Source organism: Muntiacus reevesi, chromosome 14 (genome assembly GCF_963930625.1).
Source record: "Muntiacus reevesi chromosome 14, mMunRee1.1, whole genome shotgun sequence".
In the NCBI taxonomy this organism is placed as follows: Eukaryota; Metazoa; Chordata; class Mammalia; order Artiodactyla; family Cervidae; genus Muntiacus; species Muntiacus reevesi.
Genome location: NC_089262.1, coordinates 31,385,647 through 31,404,877, shown reverse-complemented (window position 1 = coordinate 31,404,877; position 19,231 = coordinate 31,385,647). Strand labels below are relative to the sequence as shown.

Here is a 19,231-nt window from a genome sequence, read left to right as displayed (position 1 = left end):
CCCTTCTCCAGCGGATCTTCCCAACCCAGGAATCAAACTGGGGTCTCCTGCATTGCAGGCCAGATTTTTCTTTTTTACCAACTGAGCTATCAGGGAAGCCCTGGATATGGGCAGTATGAAGTAATTAGAACCGTTAGGTGGGGTACCAAAAGTTTGGGGGAAGGGTCCATAAAACAGGTGGATCCAAGTTACTTGGAGGTGGAGCTGTCATCCATGTGCTCTCTAAACGTCCCAACCATTACTGGTTCAGAGTGTTTTCCTGGCAGGGAGGGTGGAGATGATGTGGACAGCACTGGGTTCGCTCACTGACCACTCCTTCTGCTGGCCTGGGTTAGGGAGGGTGACGACAGACTAGCGGTTCACTCACAGAGGGAGGAGGGGCCAGAGAGCAGGATGTGACAGACAGAAAGGAAGACAAAGGGACACCTCACCTCTCACCAAGCTCCCAGCCAGCGCCTTTCCTCCCCCGCCTGCGTGTACCCCGGGTCTGCGTGTAGGGCACGGGGCTTGGCTCTGGAGGCAGAGCCAGAATGGCAGGGCAGCAGGCGCTGCTTCTATTTGGATTTCTGCTGCCTGGGCTCCTGTTCTCAGAGGCTGCCAAAATCCTGACTGTGTCCCTGGTGGGTAAGTGCTTGAGCGAAGATCCAGAGACAGGCAAACAGCCCTTGGTGAGAGAGTCGCGTGTTTTTCCGGTCTGAGGCAGGTTTTTTACCCTGGCTGGCCGATGAAGAGGTAGGAGCCATCCGTGTGGGTCAGGCGTGGTGCTGGGACTAGAAGTTTGAGATCCAGCCCAGTGCAGGAGGCCCCGGGCTGCCTCCTCCAGGGCACGAGCTGGATATTCAGAGGCTCTCACTAAATATCTGGAGGGCACACAGCAGGTGCAAGTAAGGACTGTGGCTAACTAGTGGTTTGCAGGGAGGCGGGCGTGTGGGGGGTGGTATATGGGGGAGGGAGGAAAGAAAGGGGCCCCTGAGGGCAGCAGTAATATTAAGAATTTTCTGAGGCTGCATGAGAGCCAGGGTGGAGCAGGGAAGATACTATAACAATTAGAAGAGTGGAGTGTTTTGCCCAGAGGAATGTATCAGGATACAGGGGTAATCACAGATGGAGCTTCCCTAAGACTTCATTTTAACCCACAGTGGGCAGTCTTATATCACTGAGAATCTTTGAGCTGGAAAGAACCGTGAGTTATCTAATTGAGTTCCCACTAGGCTTTCCTGAGCAGGAAATTAAGGGTCAGGAAAGTGAGGCATCTACTGCAAGAGGAAACAGAAGCCCATTCTAATGGAACATACCAGATATTTACTCAGGAGCTCCTATCCCCGAGACCATCTGCTCCAAGCTTCCCCTGTCACTCATTTCTCAGTGCGGAGTTTTAAAAATCACTCTGTCTCTATTTGAAATCTTTTTTCTGACTGGTTGTTTGTAATGATAAAGCAAGACAGCTTCTCACCCTCCCTAAGAGTACATTCTTCCCTAGCCTCGGACTCTGGGAGGGAGCTGGTGTGGTTTGTGAGGGGCTGGAAGCCCAGAACGCACTGGGGCTCCCCAGGTTCCCTCCATGAATGGACACATGTGTATTGCCCTTCATCTTGCCCTTTCTCCCAGGTCTAGGGATTAACACGTGGGCAAGAGGTGTGGGAGATCTGTACTTCTCATTTCCTGTTATGTCAGACTGTACAAGTTTGTGTTTAAAAAGAGTTGAGAAATAGGTACACACTATTTTTCTAGCACCATGTCCCTCTAACCTGTCTCCAAATATTTGCCATTTGCCACTAACTCCTCTCCTGATTGGCTTTCTCTACTGCTGAGACCCTTAGATTCAAGCAGTGTCCCTGTGTTGGCGCAGGTTCTAAGACAAGAACTTAGTGTGATGGAGCTTGAACCTCCTCCAGGGATTAAGCTTCTCTTTCCTTAGGATACCAAGACTATCCTTGGATGGATAGCATTCCAGTCTCTCATGCATATAAGATTCTGCAGGCCATCCCACAGTTATCCCACAAGTCCACCCCCACGTCCTGATGGGTGTGAAACATTTAGGCCTCCACTGAGAAACTTCCTGCTAATTGTATTTGAACCTCAAGCACTTTAACTGATGGCTCCACATCCGTCTGCTGCAGTGGTTACTTCCTGAACTCACATTCAAGCTCCCACAATTCTCGCTCCTATTCCAGCATATGTTTCCGAAGAGAAAAATTCCAGAAATAGCTCTGATGGATTGTCCATTAGGAACTCTTCACACTCACATGCATGGCACTGTGCCAAAATTTCTACCAGTGTAGTTGTTTTTTCAGGATATGTTGTCTCCCTACGCTCCTGGCTAAAAGGCAGTGTGTACCTTAGGATCAGGAACTCCTTAGGACCTAAGCACTGAGAAGCTTATCACACTGACATGGAGACCAGAGTCACAAGAGGAAATCTTTAATGGAGGTTTGCTACTTGTCAAGGAGCTGGGCCAGCAGGCTCTGAGGGGCAGGGGCGGGGGGGAAGGTGTTGGGGGCAGGTTGGACATACTCAGAATGAGATGCAGAGATTGATGGCACTCATTTCCTCCACTGCCCATCAGCTCTCTGCTTCCCTACCTCTCCTCTCCTGGATTTATCAGCCCATCAATTGTAGAATCTCTACTCTCATCATCATAAAAATGAACTTATGCTTTGTTCTTAGGTGGAAGCCATTTTCTACTGATGAATCAGATCTCTCAGATTCTTCAAGATCATGGTCATAATGTCACCATGCTTCTCCAAAGGGGAAATTTATTCCTACCAGGTACCTTTCCCCATTAATTATTTAAAAAAGTTTTTTTTCTCCACTAATCCTTGATTTCCTATATTCTTGGAAAGAAACTAATGCTTTTTGCATAGAAGGGCTTTTCAGATAGTTTCTTGAAATCTAATTGGATTAAAAGAAGGAAAAGCATGTGTGTGTGCATGTGTGTGCGTGCGTGTGTGTGTGTGTTTGTGTGTATGTAAGCTATAGGAAAGCTTCTTGGCTCTGTTCACCAAGACCCTGTATGGGCTTCCCAGATGGCTCCATGGTAAAGAACCCTCCTGACAATGCAGGAGATATAAGAGATGTGGGTTTGATCCCTGGGTTGGGACGATCACCTGGAGTAGGAAGTGGCCAACCACTCCAGTATTCTTGCCTGGAAAAGTCCATGGTCAGAGGAGCCTGGCAGGGTATAGTCCATGGGGTCGCAAAGAGTCAGATATGACTGAAGCTACTTAGCATGAGCATGAAACTCCATGTTCTGTGGTCTTATGTTCTCTTCCCTTGTGTTAAGTCACTTCAGTCGTGTCTGACTGTGACACCATGGACTGTAGCCTGTCGGTTCCTCTGTCTATGGGATCCTCCAGGTCAGAATACTGAAATGGGCTGCTATTTCCTACTCTATGGGATCTTTCTGATCCAGGGATTGAACCCACATCTCTTTTATCTCCTGCATTGACAGGCAGATTCTTTACCATTAGCACCACCTAGGAAGCCTTCTGCTCCCTTACCTGACTTCTGCATCTCAAGCAAACCCTCCACACATTCCCACAGACCATGTTGGTAAATACTACTTTTTTTTAAATTGGAGGCTAATTACTTTACAATATTGTGGTGGTTTTTGCCATACATCCACATGAATCAGCCATGGGTGTACATGTGTTCCCCATCCTGAACCCCCCTCCCACCTCCCTCCCCATCCCATCCCATCAGGGTCATCCCAGTGCACCAGCCCCGAGCACCCTGTCTCATGCATCGAACCTGGACTGGTGATTCGTTTCACATATGATAACATACATGTTTCAGTGCTATTCTCTCAAATCATCCCACCCTCATCTTCTCCCACAGAGTCCAAAAGACTATTCTTTACATCTGTGTTTCTTTTGCTGTCTCACATATAGGGTCATCATAACCATCTTTCTAAATTCCATATATATGTGTTAGTATACTGTATTGGTGTTTTTCTTTCTGACTTGCTTCACTCTGTATATCGGGCTCCAGTTTCATCCACCTTATTAGAACTGATTCAAATGTATTCTTTTTAATGGCTGAGTAATATTCCATTGTGTATATGTACCACAGCTTCCTCATCCATTCGTCTGCTGATGGACATCTAGGTTGCTTCCATGTCCTGGCTATTATAAATAGCGCTGCAGTGAACATTGGGGTACACGTGTCTCTTTCAATTCTGGTTTCCTCAGGGTGTATGCCCAGCAGTGGGATTACTGGGTTGTATGGCAGTTCTATTTCCAGTATTTTAAGAAATCTCCACACTGTTCTCCATAGTGGCTGTACTAGTTTGCATTCCCACAAACAGTGTAAGAGGTTTCCTTTTTCTTCGATCCCTCTCCAGCATTTATTGTTTGTAAACTTTTTGATACTACTTTATAACTTGACTTGAAAACCTGTTGAACAGATGTGTTACTGACATTTAAGATTTCTAATAAGTAAAAATCACTTTTCTTTTTCTATGGCATAGATGACTTATCTGAAATTTAAGAAAGCTTTCTCAAGGGGTTCCTTACTTATGCAGCTAAGATCAGACTCTACCGTTATGGTGATCTTGTTTTCTTGAGAATCAGTGACTGCCCATGAATTTGTGCATGTTGACACAGAAAGGGCCTAAATCCAAAGAATTTAGCTCTAATGAGCTCCTATATTTTAGCAACTCCTCTCTGTCAACAGAAAAGGGAACAGTAACTCTGAGAACATCAATGGTTCTCTCACAGTTACTTGACAGGTTAATAACAGTGTTGGATGGATTTAGGACTTTAGGCTCTGGATTGCTCAATCTAAAATATTGCTCGGACTTGATTTAAAAACAAAATCCAGTATTAAGTGGAATCATTAAAGAACAAAATAATGAGAAATGATAAAACTTAGAAGGTGACTTCAGGCTTTGCAGTTGTTCAAACTGTATTAAAATAATTCTTTTTCTGTTGAAATTTCTTTTTTTAATTGTGATAAATGTATAGAACACGAAATTGACCACTGTAACTGTTTTTGCGTAGAATTTAGTGACGTTAGTGAGATTTAGTGACCAGTACATTCCTGGTTGTGCAACTGTCTCTGCCATCCACCTCCAAAAATTTGTTTATCATCACAAACTAGAACTCTGTACCAATTAAAAATAACTGCTCATTACCCATTTCCCCAGCCCCTGGTAAACACGTCTACTTCACTTCTCTGATAATTTGACTATTCTAGATACCTGATATAGGTGAAATCACACAATACTGTCCTTTTGTCTCTTGTATATTTCACTGAGCATAATGTCTTTTAGGTTCATTCATGTTGGAGTGTGTATCAGTATTTTCTTCTTTTTTAAGACTGAATAGCATTCCACGGAATGTCTATACCATATTTTGTTTGTCTATTCATCTTTTGTTGGATATGTCTGTTGTTTTTACCTTTTGGCTATGTGGATAATGCTGCCATGAACTTTGGTGTACAAATATCTGAGTCCCTATCTAAATCCAGTTTAATCATTTTCTAGACTAAGTTCTATATTTTTCAGTGAACATCTTTTATATGCATATCCTTTTGCACCTTTTTTTGACAGCAGATCTGATGAAATAGGTGTAGTGTATTAATACTTAATTTAAAAAATTATAATGTAACCTAATTAAAAATTTAAACATTTAAATCAAAATATATTTTATTTTATATTTTTGACCTTGATCTTTCAAACTTGTGAAGCACTTGGGAGCTACAGAGTTAAGATATGTATTTTAGAAAATTTACCTGACTCCTTTATGGAGAATGACTTGTATGAGATCTAAAATCAAAACAGTGGTAAAAGCTGTTTAAAGAATCTAGGTGAGATGTTGGAGGGGACATCTAAGACACAGCCTCACTACAGTTAGTCTAAATGCCCGTCCATGTAATCACAAAAGCAGAAGACCTTTCCATTGTTAATTTTATTTCTTTTTAATTTAATTTAAATCAAAATTTTAGATTAAAAAATAAGTTTTGCACAAACTTTGGGAAACTACTGAAATTACATTCTACCCCTTTAATAAATATATGTGCATTAAAGTCTATAAACAATTTAGGGAGTTTATGGATCCATTCAGTTTTATTCTTAGGTTTCAGGTTTAAGTGTCTAGGATTTCTTTCAATAGTCCCTAATCATGGGCATTCCTGAGGCTTTGAAACAGCATTTTCATTCTTCACTTCATTAGTAGAGCTAGGCTAGGTATCTGCAAATCAGGAAAATACACGATTATGTTATTATTTCTGAGCTGGTGCTCACCTCAGTGCATTGAAATACTTGAACCATTTACTGACTCCTAATTTGAACACACTTACCCATCTTTCTTATTTATTAAAAACTTTAGTGAAAAAAATAACATCACTGGCACTAAAGACGCAAAGATCCCCGATACTCACATGTGTGGATTCGTGTGCTGCAATCAGTGTGTGCAGTCACAATTGGGTTACTGATGGAGGCTGAAGCATATTGAGGAGTATGAAAGAGAAGCCTAGATTGCCTTGAACAGACTGTTAGTGGAAATGCAGATTTTAAAAAATCTGCTAATGAGGACTGCCTCCCTGCATGCCAGCAATGGCTACTTTGCTCTGTTCAGATGCAGGGCTGTGTCTGAAGAGGCTTCGTTCTTGCTAAGTTCTGCTTGACGTTCTGCTTGCCATACCACTTGACGACAGCAGCCTCCATTCTAGTGGGGACAGCAGTGGAGCAAGATGGTTTGGAACAGGTACCTAATGCGGGCCAGGGTGCACACTGGGGTGGTTTCAGGAAACCAGCCAGGCCCCCAAGCATGGCCACATTTTCTGCTCATCTGCTTCCTCTGCTTTGTTCCTGGGAGTGAGCAAGTGTGTATGCTCGCTTTTCATGACTCTTGATTCTTACAGCCCTTTGACAATTCCCATTGGTTTTCAAACCAGTTAAGTGGATTCATCTTCCTGCTTTGGACCCCAGGGTTGGGTTGCCCAATATGTGAATGGAGCCCTTCACCCCCATGGAAGATTTCCAGGACTGTGATATCCCACTCCTCTTCTGTGTCCCCTGTTTAGAGGAGTGGGTCTTGGCTCGATTGCTTCTCCTTCCTGCCTACATGGCTCCATGCGGCCTTCCCTCACAGCCGTGGTTGCAGAAGTCTTTCTGCCAGTCTTCTCTTTGCTTTCAGGGAAACTTGCTCCACTGGTAGATGTAACTTACTGATATGTTCAACGTGGGAGGTAATCTCAGCATCCTCCTGTTCCACCATCTTGATCTCTAAAATCCTCACAGAGAGCTTCTTGAAGATGAGGCGTGGACTCATGGATCCCTTCAGACACGTTGTGTGCTATGCTTAGTCACTCAGTCATGTCCAGCTCTTTGTGACCCCATGGACTGTAGCCCACCAGGCTCCTCTGTCCATGGGGATTCTCCAGGCAAGAATACTAGAGTGAGCTGCCATGCCCTCCTCCAGGGATCTTCCCAACCCAGGGATCAAAGCCAGGTCTCCCACATTGCAGGCAGATTCTTTACCATCTAAGCCATCAAGGAAGCCCTCAGACACATTGACAGAAGCGAAAAATGGAGATGACGATATTTTTAAAGATCTGTGGAGCAGTCTTTTGTCTAATGGAGGTAACTCCCATGATATAACCAGGAGATCCATAATGTACTTGAGATTTTTATACCATAAGAAACATGGCTAGTTTGGGATGAAAGAGACAGGGAAAGGATGAGATGAGATGAAACCTTTGGACTCCCATAGAGGAAGAAATAAGCTGATGAACTATTCAGCTGCAAACTCATGATATTTTATGAAGAGCAAAGGAGAATTCTGAGGGTGAAGAATTAGAAGTTAGAACTTCAATCTCACAGGAGTTTCAGATCACAGAAAATCGTTTCCAGTTCTTGAAATCTAATACTATTTACTCACTTGGATGTCAAAATTTCTTATGACCAGTGGCTGATGTTTTCCTTCCAAATTGTTGCACCTAGATTAATAAAGATCAGTAACCCATGTCTTATATCTGTCCCATTACTGTTTCTTGGAAGCAGAAAACCTGTTCCCTAATTTCATAGGTCCACAGATAGAAATTTTACCTCTAGATGAATCATACCCTGATTCTCACCCATACTTATTAAATTATTTGAATGCTATAATTTGGGACATTTAAGCTAATGATATTTAGATGAGATTTTGAACTGTGGATTGGTGGTGTAACAGTTTAAGACTTTTTGGAGTGTTGGGATGGGGTGAATACATTTTGTGTGATATGCTTGAGTTTTGAGGTGCAGAAGCAGAATATAATAGGCAGACTGTGTCCCCCTAAAGGTATCTCTGTTCTAATTCTTGGAACCAGTGAATATGCTACCTTACATGGTAAAGGGACTTTGCAGATATGATTAACTTAAGTGTCTTGAGATGGGTATATTATCCTGGACTATCCAGGTGGGGTCAGTATAATTACTAGAGTTCTTCTAAATGAAAGAAGATAACAGGAGAGTAACAGAAAGAATGTGATAGAGGAAGGAAACGTCAGAGTGATATAATTGCCAATTGGAAAGAGGCTATGAGCCAGGGAATACAGGCAGCCACTGAGAGCTGGAAGAGGCAAGAAAAAGATTGTCCAGTTAAGCCTCCAGAAAGAATGCAAGCCTGTTCATGTCTTGCCTTTACTCCAATAAGGCCCATTTTGGATTTGTATTCTTTAAGATAATAAATGTTGTTTATTGCCTCTATGTTTACAGTAAATTTTACAGAAGCCTTAGGAAGCTATTACAGTGATCATAGGAGGTTAGATCCCTCCTGAAGGCAGAAGATTAGGTTGCTAAAGCCAACTTGGAGGGCCACTAATTGCAGTGGCTATTGGATGGATTCTAGAGCTGCAAGTAGGCTTTCTCTAGTTGTAGCAAGCTGGAGCTGTTCTTCATTGCAGTGTGCAGGCTTTTCATTGCGGTGGCTTCTGCTGTTGCTGAGCACTGGCTCTAGGGCACACAGGCTTCAGTAGTTGCAGAGCACCGGCTGAGCTGCCCTGTGGCACGTGGAATCTTCCTGGACCAGGGACCAAACCTGTGTCCCCTGCCTTGGCAGGTGGATTCTTAGCCCCCAGACCATCAGGGAAGTCCTAGAGCTTCTCTTATTTGGGCCTCTATCCAAAGTGGGCTGATTTTCAAGCACACATGAACTTAAGTAAAACATGTAAATTAGAAATATGTTGTCTCCAGAATGTAAAAAGACCTAAAAGATGTTGGAGTCGTTGAAATATTGTGGTATCATTAGTTGTTTCTTTACCATGTAAGTGATAGAGAAGTTTTAAGACTGATCAAATCCTTCTGAGAAATTTAACTTAGGTATGGGGTAGGGGTGGGGGCATCCTTGGTGGAAAGCCAGTAAAGAGTCTGCCTGTAATGCAGGAGTCCTGGGTTCGATCCCCAGGTCAGGAAGATCCCCTGGAGAAGGGAATGGCAACACACTCCAGTATTCCTGCCTGGAGAATTCTATGGACAGAGGAGTCTGGTGGGCTATAGTCCATGGAGTTGCAAAGAGTTGGACACAACTGAATGAATAAACACTTTCATTTTCATGGGGTCTTGAGCTTTGTGTGGGAGCGATGGCACATCCCTTCATGTGAGCTGCTTTGAGAATGTTTCTGTCTTGAATGAGTGTGTGGAACAAATCACCTTGGAGGAGGATAATGTAATGTAATACCTATGATCCTAGGGGAAGTTGGATATGGTTAATATTTTGCCAGCAAAGATCGTGGCCGGTGGTAGAGCTGTTGAAGTATCCACTGACAACCAGTCAGAGCTATATTATGCCTTTTCCAGTGAAAGTGAATGAAAGTGAAAGTCGCTTAGTCGTGTCTGACTCTTTGCGACCCCATGGACTATACAGTCCATGGAATTCTCCAGGCCAGAATACTGGAGTGGGTAGCCTTTCCCTTCTCCAGGGAATCTTCCCAACTCAGGGATTGAACTCAGGTCTCCCACGTTGCAGGCGGATTCTCTACCAGCTGAGCCACAAGGAGGAAAACTGTAGATGAGGGCCTGCTTAAAGAGGTACTGAGCAGAACATATTAGCCAAATCTATAACTGCTAAGGATTTCCCAGTAGATCCTTGGATAGAGTCAGTCATTTAACTAACGCTGAGTATGGAAGCTGTAATGTGTGGGACTGTGCATTATCTGTTCCCAGTCCTTACAATTTGGTCAGATGTCATGACTGAAGTAGGCATGCAAGCATTAAGAGAGTATGAAAGATTTGTTACTCAAATAATGAGGCCTTTTTGAAAGAACAGGACAGGTTCCCAAGTACCTGGAAAATGGCCGTCCAGTGTACGGAGGGATGATTAGCTTGAGTTTTTATTGTGAGTGGGGGAGTGGTCTGTGGTGAGGATTACCCCTCAGTGACCTGACTTGCATGGTTTGAAACTTCTACTTAGGGCCACGAGAAGGAGCATACACCTTTCTTAACAGTTCGCCCAGGAAACGGAGATAGGGAACGAAGTCCGCCAGCATCAAAGATCAGAAACGAACTCAGACTTTTGATTATGCCTGGGTAATTGGGGAGAAACCAGTTAGTAAAGAAGACTATTTTAATTAAGTCATTCAGTACTTGTTACTGAATCAAAAAACTATTTGTATATATCACTTTAAATAATGAAGATGAATTTTTCTAAAACGGAACGAGCAGAGACACTGGAACCAATCCTAACACATTATCTTAAACTAATTAACTTTGTGTTCTCAGCAGTAAAATGAGACAGACAGTGATACATTCACTTAAAGCTTTAAATGGAAGTTTCTATAACTTTAAACTAAAGAGCATTCCTGAATTGTTGCAAGGTCCTCAAGGAATACTTTCAGTATACAAGATTGAATGAGAAAGCAACCGAACATCATAAAAATAATTCAAAAGATACGATCAAATGTTGGTATCATCATGTTAATGTTAATCCATGTTGTGTGACACATTTAGTGTGTTTAACCCCTTGATGTTTTGTAGGTTTTAAAGAGGAGGAGAAATCATACAAAGTTTTTAACTGGTTTCTGCCTGAAGACTGTAATGAAGAATTTCAGAGGTCTTTTCATTCCTTTATGGAGAAAACTTTTGTGGGCAGGTAATTTTTTTAATTATTCAAACTAAAGAGTCACAGTTCAGTTCAGTTCAGTTGCTCAGTCGTGTCTGACTCTTTGTGACCCCATGGACTGCAATACACCAGGCTTCCCTGTCCATCACCAACTCCTGCAGTTTGCTCACACTCATTTTGCTTGGAGTCAGTGATGCCGTCCAACCATCTGTCGTCCCCTTCTCCCCCAACCTTGAATCATTCCAGGCATCAGGGTCTTCTCAAATGAGTCAGGTGGCCAAAGTCGCATCAGGTGGCCAAAGTATTGGAGTTTCAGCTTCAGCATCTGTCCTTCCAATGAATATTCAGGACTGATCTCCTTTAGGATGGACTGGTGGGATCTCCTTGCAGTCCAAGGGACTCTCAAGAGTCTTCTCCAACACCACAGTTCAAAAGCATCAATTCTTCATTGCTCAGTTTTCTTTATAGTCCAACTCTCACATCCATACATGATTATTGGAAAAACCATAGCCTTGACTAGATGGACCTTTGTTGGCAAAGTAATGCCCCTGCTTTTTAAAGAGTCACAATTTTGGTAATATAAGTGAATGGATAGATGCTTAGAGTGAGGATGTGATAAAGGATGGTTGGATGGATGGACAGAGGGACGGAGATATGGATGAATGATATTGATCTTTGGGCAAACAGGTGTTTCACAGTACATCACCCATTCCAGCCACTCAAGACTTTTCCTTGCTCTGTCCTTTCTTCTACTGTAAGCATGAAGGTATTACACACACACACACACACACATTCCTATACCAAGTGGGATGTAGGTAGTTTCTTCTGGGTTTTCCTTACAATACTTCACTTACAATCTTTGTCTATAATTTCCCCAACACAGAAGTATATGTATCTCAACCTCTCACTGTTGGTAGGGACATCAAAGACATCTTTTAATTTATTTTTTCATTTTTTCCTCATATGTTTTTATTAACAGAGAAGACTTTTAAACAGTGCTTTTGTAGAAATTGAGCATCTGGCCATGTAAAGTCCTTTTAAAAAGCAGTCAACCTTGTGCAAAATAAGATGTGAAATTGACTCCTTTTGCTTCACCTGACATGAAAAGGAACACATAGCTCCTTACTCTTAATGTTAAAAGGGAAAGATAGAAATCCATGTCTATCTTGGTTAATTACAGGGGACTCTTCCCCTCTTTTCTTCTTGAAAATCTATTTACTAATCAAGGTACAGCTCAAATCTGACTATTTCCATAAAACCTCTTTTCCTCACTCAGATTGGATGACCATGGTCCCTATGGTATGTGCGTTAATCGCTCAATTGTGTCCGCTCTTTGCGACCCCATGCACTGTAGCCTGCCAAGTTGCTCCATCCATGGGATTTTCTAGGCAAGAATACTGGAGTGGGTTGCCATCTCCTTCTCCAGGGGATTTTCCTGACCCAGGGATTGAACCTGGGTCTTCCGCATTGCAGGCAGATTCTTCACTGTCTGAGCCACCAGGGAAGCCCTCTGGGATAGGTCTGATCTAATCTACTCAACTGATACTTAGTTTATATCATCTTGTGGTGTTAGTTATATATTTTAAGTATATGCTTTGTCTAATTCCTCCCTACTTTAATATTTTGAGGACAGATATAAGTAACCAGGCATTCTTGATATTTTTCCTATTTGTTATTTTAATTTTAATTATGACTAATGAATTACATTCTAGGAATTTTTGGAACATTACTAAAGTTATCCAAAAGTTTTGGTAATCACTCCTTTGTTATATCTTAAAAAATACACAGTAGAAGATGATGTGAGCCAATCACTTCAAATGTTGTGACTTGAAGTTAACCCTAAAGATCAGACAGAGATCTGCATATTGCTAATGACTTCTTAGTCTCTGGGCAATCTCTATCTGAGGCAGAGTGGTGCAGTGGCAGACAGTTATAACTATGCCAAGGTACCAATTCTCTTGGTCGTCCATGCAGTCAGGAAGCCTCTGATGTCTCGAGGCCTTGCACTTGTTACCTCTGGTATCTCAGAGTGCAGATGGATATCCTACTTCCCTTGTATTGTACAAAGAGGAAACAGAATCAGAATCTATTTAGGCAGTGGTAGGAGAACATGGCAAGAGGATAGCTTCCTGGGATAACCCCATAGGCGAAGTCTTAATTACATGTCAGTAAGCTTTTCTTCTCTGGATCCCTTAGCCTGCAGTGAACTGGAAAGGCTAATCACGTGTTTCAAAACCAGACTTTCCCCCTTTGTTTACTGTGGACATAGAAAGATAGAATTTCCATTTTTAACTGAGATTTTGAGTTCTAGTATGATCCGATAACCTCTTGGATGAGGAAATCTGTCATATGCGAATACACAGTAATTTTAAAAAATAGTCTGTATTGTCAATATTTATGGGATTGTCTTATCAAGTGATTCCCACAGTTTTGCTGAGTAAACAAAGAAACCACTCATAAAGGTTCAGTAGGTAAGTAAAACTTAAGGAGAGTGTCACAGAATTCAAGTAGAAAGAGACCTGTGAGGCCTGCTATGGTCAAAGAAGCCTCCCAGAGCAGAAGTCCCAGTGATGGGAATTCCTTTTTAATTAACATAATTCATCTATGCCCAAGGCCTTCAGGAATTACTGTCTGAAAACTGTCATGGAGAGTGCTAGGGATTTGTAGCAGGGAAGAAAGGGAGTAGGGGACGGAAGGGAACACTCTCAAGAGCAGAACATCTGCCTGGACTGACTGAGGGGACGTGTGTATGGACAGTGGTGGAGTAGGATGGCTGCTGCTGGGTGTGGGCTTACTTACCTGGAATATTTTCTTGGTAGCCCAAGATTTTTTTAATTCAACTTTTAAAATTTTGTCTGCACTGAGTCTTTGTTGCAGTGTGAGTGCTTTTCTCCAGCTGTGGCATGAAGGCTTCGTTGCTCCACAGCATGTGAGCTCTTAGCTCCCTGACCAGGGATCAAACCCAAGTCCCCTGCACTGGAAGGTGGATTTTTAACCACTGGGCCACCAGGGAATTCCCAAGATCCTTTTTTAAAAACTGAAATGTAGTTCATTTACAGTGTTTCAGGTGCACGGCAAAATGATTCAGTTCATATACACACACACACATATATATCTGTATATATATGTATATACACACACATTTATAGGTTTCCCAGTGGCTCAGTGGTAAAGAATTTGCCTGTAATGCAGGAGTTTCAGGAGATTTGGGTTCAGTCCCTGGGTTGGGAAAGCTCCCCTGGAGGAGGGCACGGCAACCCACTCCAGTATTCTTGCCTGGAGAAGTCCATGAACAGGGGAGCCTAGCCAGCTACAGTCGTAGGTTCACAAAGATTCAGACATGACTGAAACGACTTAGCATGCATGTGTGCACGCGCACACACACACACACACACACACACACACACACACATTCTTTTTCAGATTATTTTCCATTATAAGTTATTACAAGGTATTGAATATAGTTCCCTGTGCTCTACGGTAGATCTTTGTTGGTTATCTATTTTATATATAGTAGTGTGCATATAGGAGAAGGAAATGGCCACCCAGTCCAGTATTCTTGTCTGGAGAATCCCATGGGCAGAAGAGCTACAGTCCAGTCCATAGCGTTGCACAGAGTCAGACATGACTGAGGTGACTTAGCGAGCAAGCGAGTATGTATATGTTAATCCCAAATCCCCAGTTTATCCCATCCCTCCTTCCCCTTTTGGTAGCCATATTTGTTTTCTATGTCTGTGAGTCTATTTCTGGTTTATAAATAGGCTCATTTACATTGTTTTCTAAGATTCCTTATATAAGTGATGTCATATGGTATTTGTCTTTCTCTCTCTGACTTACTTCATTTAGTGTGATAATCTCAAGTTCCATACATGTAGCTGCAAATGACATTATTTCATTCTTTTTTACAGCTGAGTAATATTCCACTGTATATGTATACCATGCCTTCTTTATCCATTCATCTGTTGATGGACCAAGGTTCTTTTATGTATTGTGATATAAACACTTTCAACAAATATTTATCATTTATTTATTTTTCTTGCAGATGCAGATTTGAACACTTTTTAAATATTATGGAACTACTAGGGCATCGCTGCAGTCATTTGCTAAGGAGAAATGATGTCATGAATTCTTTAAAGAATGAGAACTTCGACCTGGTGATAGTGGAAATGTTTGACTACTGTCCTTTCTTGGTTGCTGAGAAGCTTGGGAAGCCATTTGTGGCCGTTCTCCCTTCCCTATTGGGCACTGTGGACTTTGGACTACCAAGTCCCCTGTCTTATGTGCCAGTATTCTATTCCTTGTTAACTGACCAGATGGACTTCTGGGACCGAGTAAAGAATTTCCTGATGTTTTTTGAGTTCTTCCAGAAGCAGTGGAAAATCCAGTCTGTGTATGATGACACCATCAAGGAGCATTTCCCGGACGACTCTAGGCCAGTTTTGTCTCATCTTCTAACAAAAGCAGAGCTGTGGTTTGTTAACTCTGACTTTGCCTTTGATTTCGCTCGGCCCCTGCTTCCCAACACTGTGTGTATTGGAGGTTTAATGTCCAAACCTGTTAAACCAGTACCACAAGTAAGTAAATGCTAAGAGTGTAGATTCATGCAGAAGTCCTCAGTGCAGAGCTGGTGGCCACCCTGTCACTAGGATCCTGGGAGTGCATAAGGTGAGGCAAGTGAGGCTCCAGGGGACCCTGTGAAAGGAAAGACTCACTTTCAGTATCATGAAAGTACAGAGTTAAGACTTATACAACCCTGAGATTGACCTCCTTAAATACTATATCCAAGGTCTTCTCTTGCCTCACCTTAGTCTTGGTGCTGGTAGAAAAAGACTTTTAGTAAACTGAAGTTTCCATTTTCATTTTCTATGCTCATATTTTCAGTAAGTATGTAGTGAGCATCTGTCACATGCAAGAATCATGAAGGAGATGAGTTACTCACAAGGAAACACAAAACAGAACAACTATGGGGGTGGTGTGTGGGACTGATAGTGAGAATGCAGGCTTTATCGCCAGCATCCTGAGACAGTAGCGCCCTGGTCCCTAACTCTGCCTACACCTCCTGATTTGATTGATGTGGGGTCAAGCCTGGGAAGTGTAAGTTATAAAAGCTGCCCAATCAGTTTGACTGCATTGACTCAGAACCACTGCTGGAGAAGTTTTCAAATTGGAAGGGAGTTAAGACCAGATGGTAAAGAATTCACTTGCAATGCAGGAGGCCCAGGTTCAATCTCTGGAGAAGGAAATGGTAACCCGCTCCAGTATTCTTGCCTGGAAAATTCCATGGACAGAAGAACCTGTCAGGCTACAGTCCATGGGATCACAAAGAGTCAGACATGACTGAGTGACTAGCTCTTTAAGATGAATGCATTGCTTGTCATCTAACAGCACAGGCTTGCAATTTTATGGAATTTATCTTATATAATCTCTTGCCACCTAGAAGGAGGTATGATGACCTCCATTTTAATTATTTTTGAATTTATAAAAATTTGAATATTTGTTTATTTATTTGGCTGGGTCGGGTCTTAGTTGCATCATGCAGGATCTTCACTGTATCATGTGGGATCTTTCTTTGTGGCACACAGTGTCCAGAGCACTCAGGATCAGTAGTTGCAGAGTGTGGGTTAGTTGTTCTGTGGCATGTGGAATCTTAGTTCCCTGACCAGGAATTGAACCCATGTCCCCTGCATTGCAAGGTGGATTCTTAACTGCTAGACCACCAGGGAAATCCCATGACCTCCTTCTTTATAAAGAAGGGGGCAGGCCTCTGGTGGTATAAGTGGCTGTCCCACTCTCATTCATTTTAAAGCCAGAGAGGGTCCTGATTTGGCCTGGGCCTTTCATGAATGAAACTATCTATCCCTCCCCTGCTGAACTTGCATCAAGTGAGCAGGAAGAGTTGGGGAATGATCCTTGGGCTATGTGAGTTTTGAGTCAGTGGAAGAATTTTTTAGGAATGAAGCTGGGAGGGAAGATGTTTCAGGTGGAGAGAACAGGAGGCCCAAAATGTGAAAATGAAGTGAGATGTCTCTGGGTTCCCTGGATGACTCCAGCTAGACTAGAAAGAGGAAGATGCAGTTGCACAAAGATGCCCAGGCCAGACTGCAGGAAGTTTCACCAGATAGGAGGGTGGGTCAGCCCTAGCCACAAGACTGCGGAAGGGAATTGTTAAGCAGGAGCATGATGGGAGGAAGGGTTGTGAGATAACAGTAACTTTTTCAAAAAATTTTCTCCTTTGCATTTTCCAGGTTTTATATAATGGTTTTACATTGCTTCTTAATTTAACAGAATGACAAAATTGTTGTCAAAGTGGTCCTCTGAGGCAGTAGATCAGGAAATGTTATGCTAGATGAAATCAGCCCAATAGGGTGAAGGTCTAGGGGCTGGATGAGATGGATGAGATGGTTGGATGGCATCACTGAGTCAATGGACATGTGTTTGAGCAAACTCCTAGAGATGGTGAAGGGCAGGGAAGCCTGGTGTGCTGCAGTCCATGGAGTTGAAGAGAGTCAGGCACAACTGAGAGACTGAACAACAGCTAGGATCTGGGGTGGGGGGAGCCACAAGAAATCCAGAAAGAGTCAGGGTCCAAAGAAATATTTGGAAGAATTGACAAAATGTGTTAAAACCAAGATTACAGCATTAGATCAGAACAATTTTTCAGAACTGCCTCAGGGATTTGAAGAAAAGAATTGCTGAGGTCTGAGACTGGGTGGAGCATTGCTACATTAAAAAAATCTTCCCATGTGAATATAATGTGCAGTCATGTGGGTGAATCACTGAGATAGGAGATAAACTGCAAAGATCAGTGACTAACAACATCATGGGATATCAGAGGAACACACACTACATGGTGGATGGGGTATGGGTGGCCAGTCAACTCCCCACTCTACCTCCATTTCTTCTCAGCTTCTCCAGTCTACCCTCCAGATAGCCCACCTCCCTCTGCTGGACCCTGGCTCCCTGCGAGGTTCTTCCTTACATTCCACTTCTGGTCTGGCTTTGGAAAACACCCAAGTGGCCATATCTTCATGGACCTACAATGAGTAGAGTCTCTATGATTGCCTTGACAGTAGGGTCAAGGTTTCAGATATGAAAGATGTTCCCACCAACACAGTGGGCATGAGCACAACTGAGAGTGCTGACCTGTCTCAGGACAGTGAACTCCAAGGGACAGGAGAGTGTGTTCAGTGAATAACTGACTTCATTTCATGACCATCTAGTCTTTTGTGAACATTTTTCTCCTCTTTCCTTCCTATTTCTTTCTAGGAATTTGAGAATTTCATCACCAAATTTGGAGACTCTGGTTTCGTCCTTGTAAGCCTGGGGTCCATGGTGAGTTTCATTCAGTCCCAGGAGATTCTCAAGGAGATGAATGCTGCCTTTGCTCGTCTCCCTCAAGGGGTGATATGGAAGTATAATTCTTCTCATTGGCCCAAAGACATCACATTGGCCCCAAATGTGAAAATTGTGCACTGGCTTCCTCAGAATGACCTTCTGGGTAAGGACTGCCCAGGATTGCTTTTTTCTTCTCATTTACATGTCTTGGGGATCATTGGGCTTCTGATCTTTAGCTTGATTATTTCATCAGCACAAGGTAAGCCTTTAGATGACAAGAATGGAGCAGCAAGCTGGAGCCCTTGGGGAATCAGGCTATAATGAGCTCAGATGCCAAAACAGCTATCTGCCCTTCATTCTTTTCTATCTCAGACCTCATGTCTGAAACCACTGAAGTCACGTTGACCTACTCCCTTAGGTCTTGAACAAGATCACCACAAAATAATCCTAAACAGTCTGTGAACTCTGAGAACACATACCAAGAGACCCACTGCCACTGTCTTCAGTGGTTTCAAGAGCACCTGTTCACTTATGTTCCATTTACACATTCACATACACACACACACGGATATATCTTCCTTAGCTACTAAGGTGTAATCAATTCATAGATTCACAACATTGATGCCAATATACCTGAGTCCCAAGCTGAGCAACCTCCTAGCGAGTTACTTGACACATTGAGTCTCTGATACCAGAGAATTTCCTCACCCTCGACAGGGTATCTCCATGGCTAGCACTGCTTCATACAGACCCCTCACTGCCATAGCCACTGACGGGATCAGAGGCCGATAACCAAGATTGTAACAAAATAATCTGTAGAATTAAAAAAATATTCTTATTTCTATGTCTGCAAATGT

General features: G+C 42.7%; 1 protein-coding gene across 2 annotated transcripts in view; it reads left to right on the top strand.

Moving 5' to 3' along the window:
* Nucleotides 1-405: 405 nt before the first annotated feature.
* LOC136146450 (UDP-glucuronosyltransferase 3A1) overlaps nt 406-19,231 on the top strand; it is a 29,166-nt gene continuing 10,340 nt past the window's right edge. Inside the window, exons 1-5 of one of the 2 annotated variants that reach the window (XM_065905336.1) lie at nt 406-624; nt 2,668-2,769; nt 10,955-11,069; nt 15,082-15,613; nt 18,306-18,537. In XM_065905336.1, coding sequence (XP_065761408.1) covers nt 531-624; nt 2,668-2,769; nt 10,955-11,069; nt 15,082-15,613; nt 18,306-18,537 — 1,075 coding nt within the window. In that variant the 5' untranslated portion in view covers nt 406-530. The remainder of the gene's footprint in view (nt 625-2,667; nt 2,770-10,954; nt 11,070-15,081; nt 15,614-18,305; nt 18,538-19,231) is intronic. The other variant, XM_065905337.1, reaches the window with a different exon arrangement.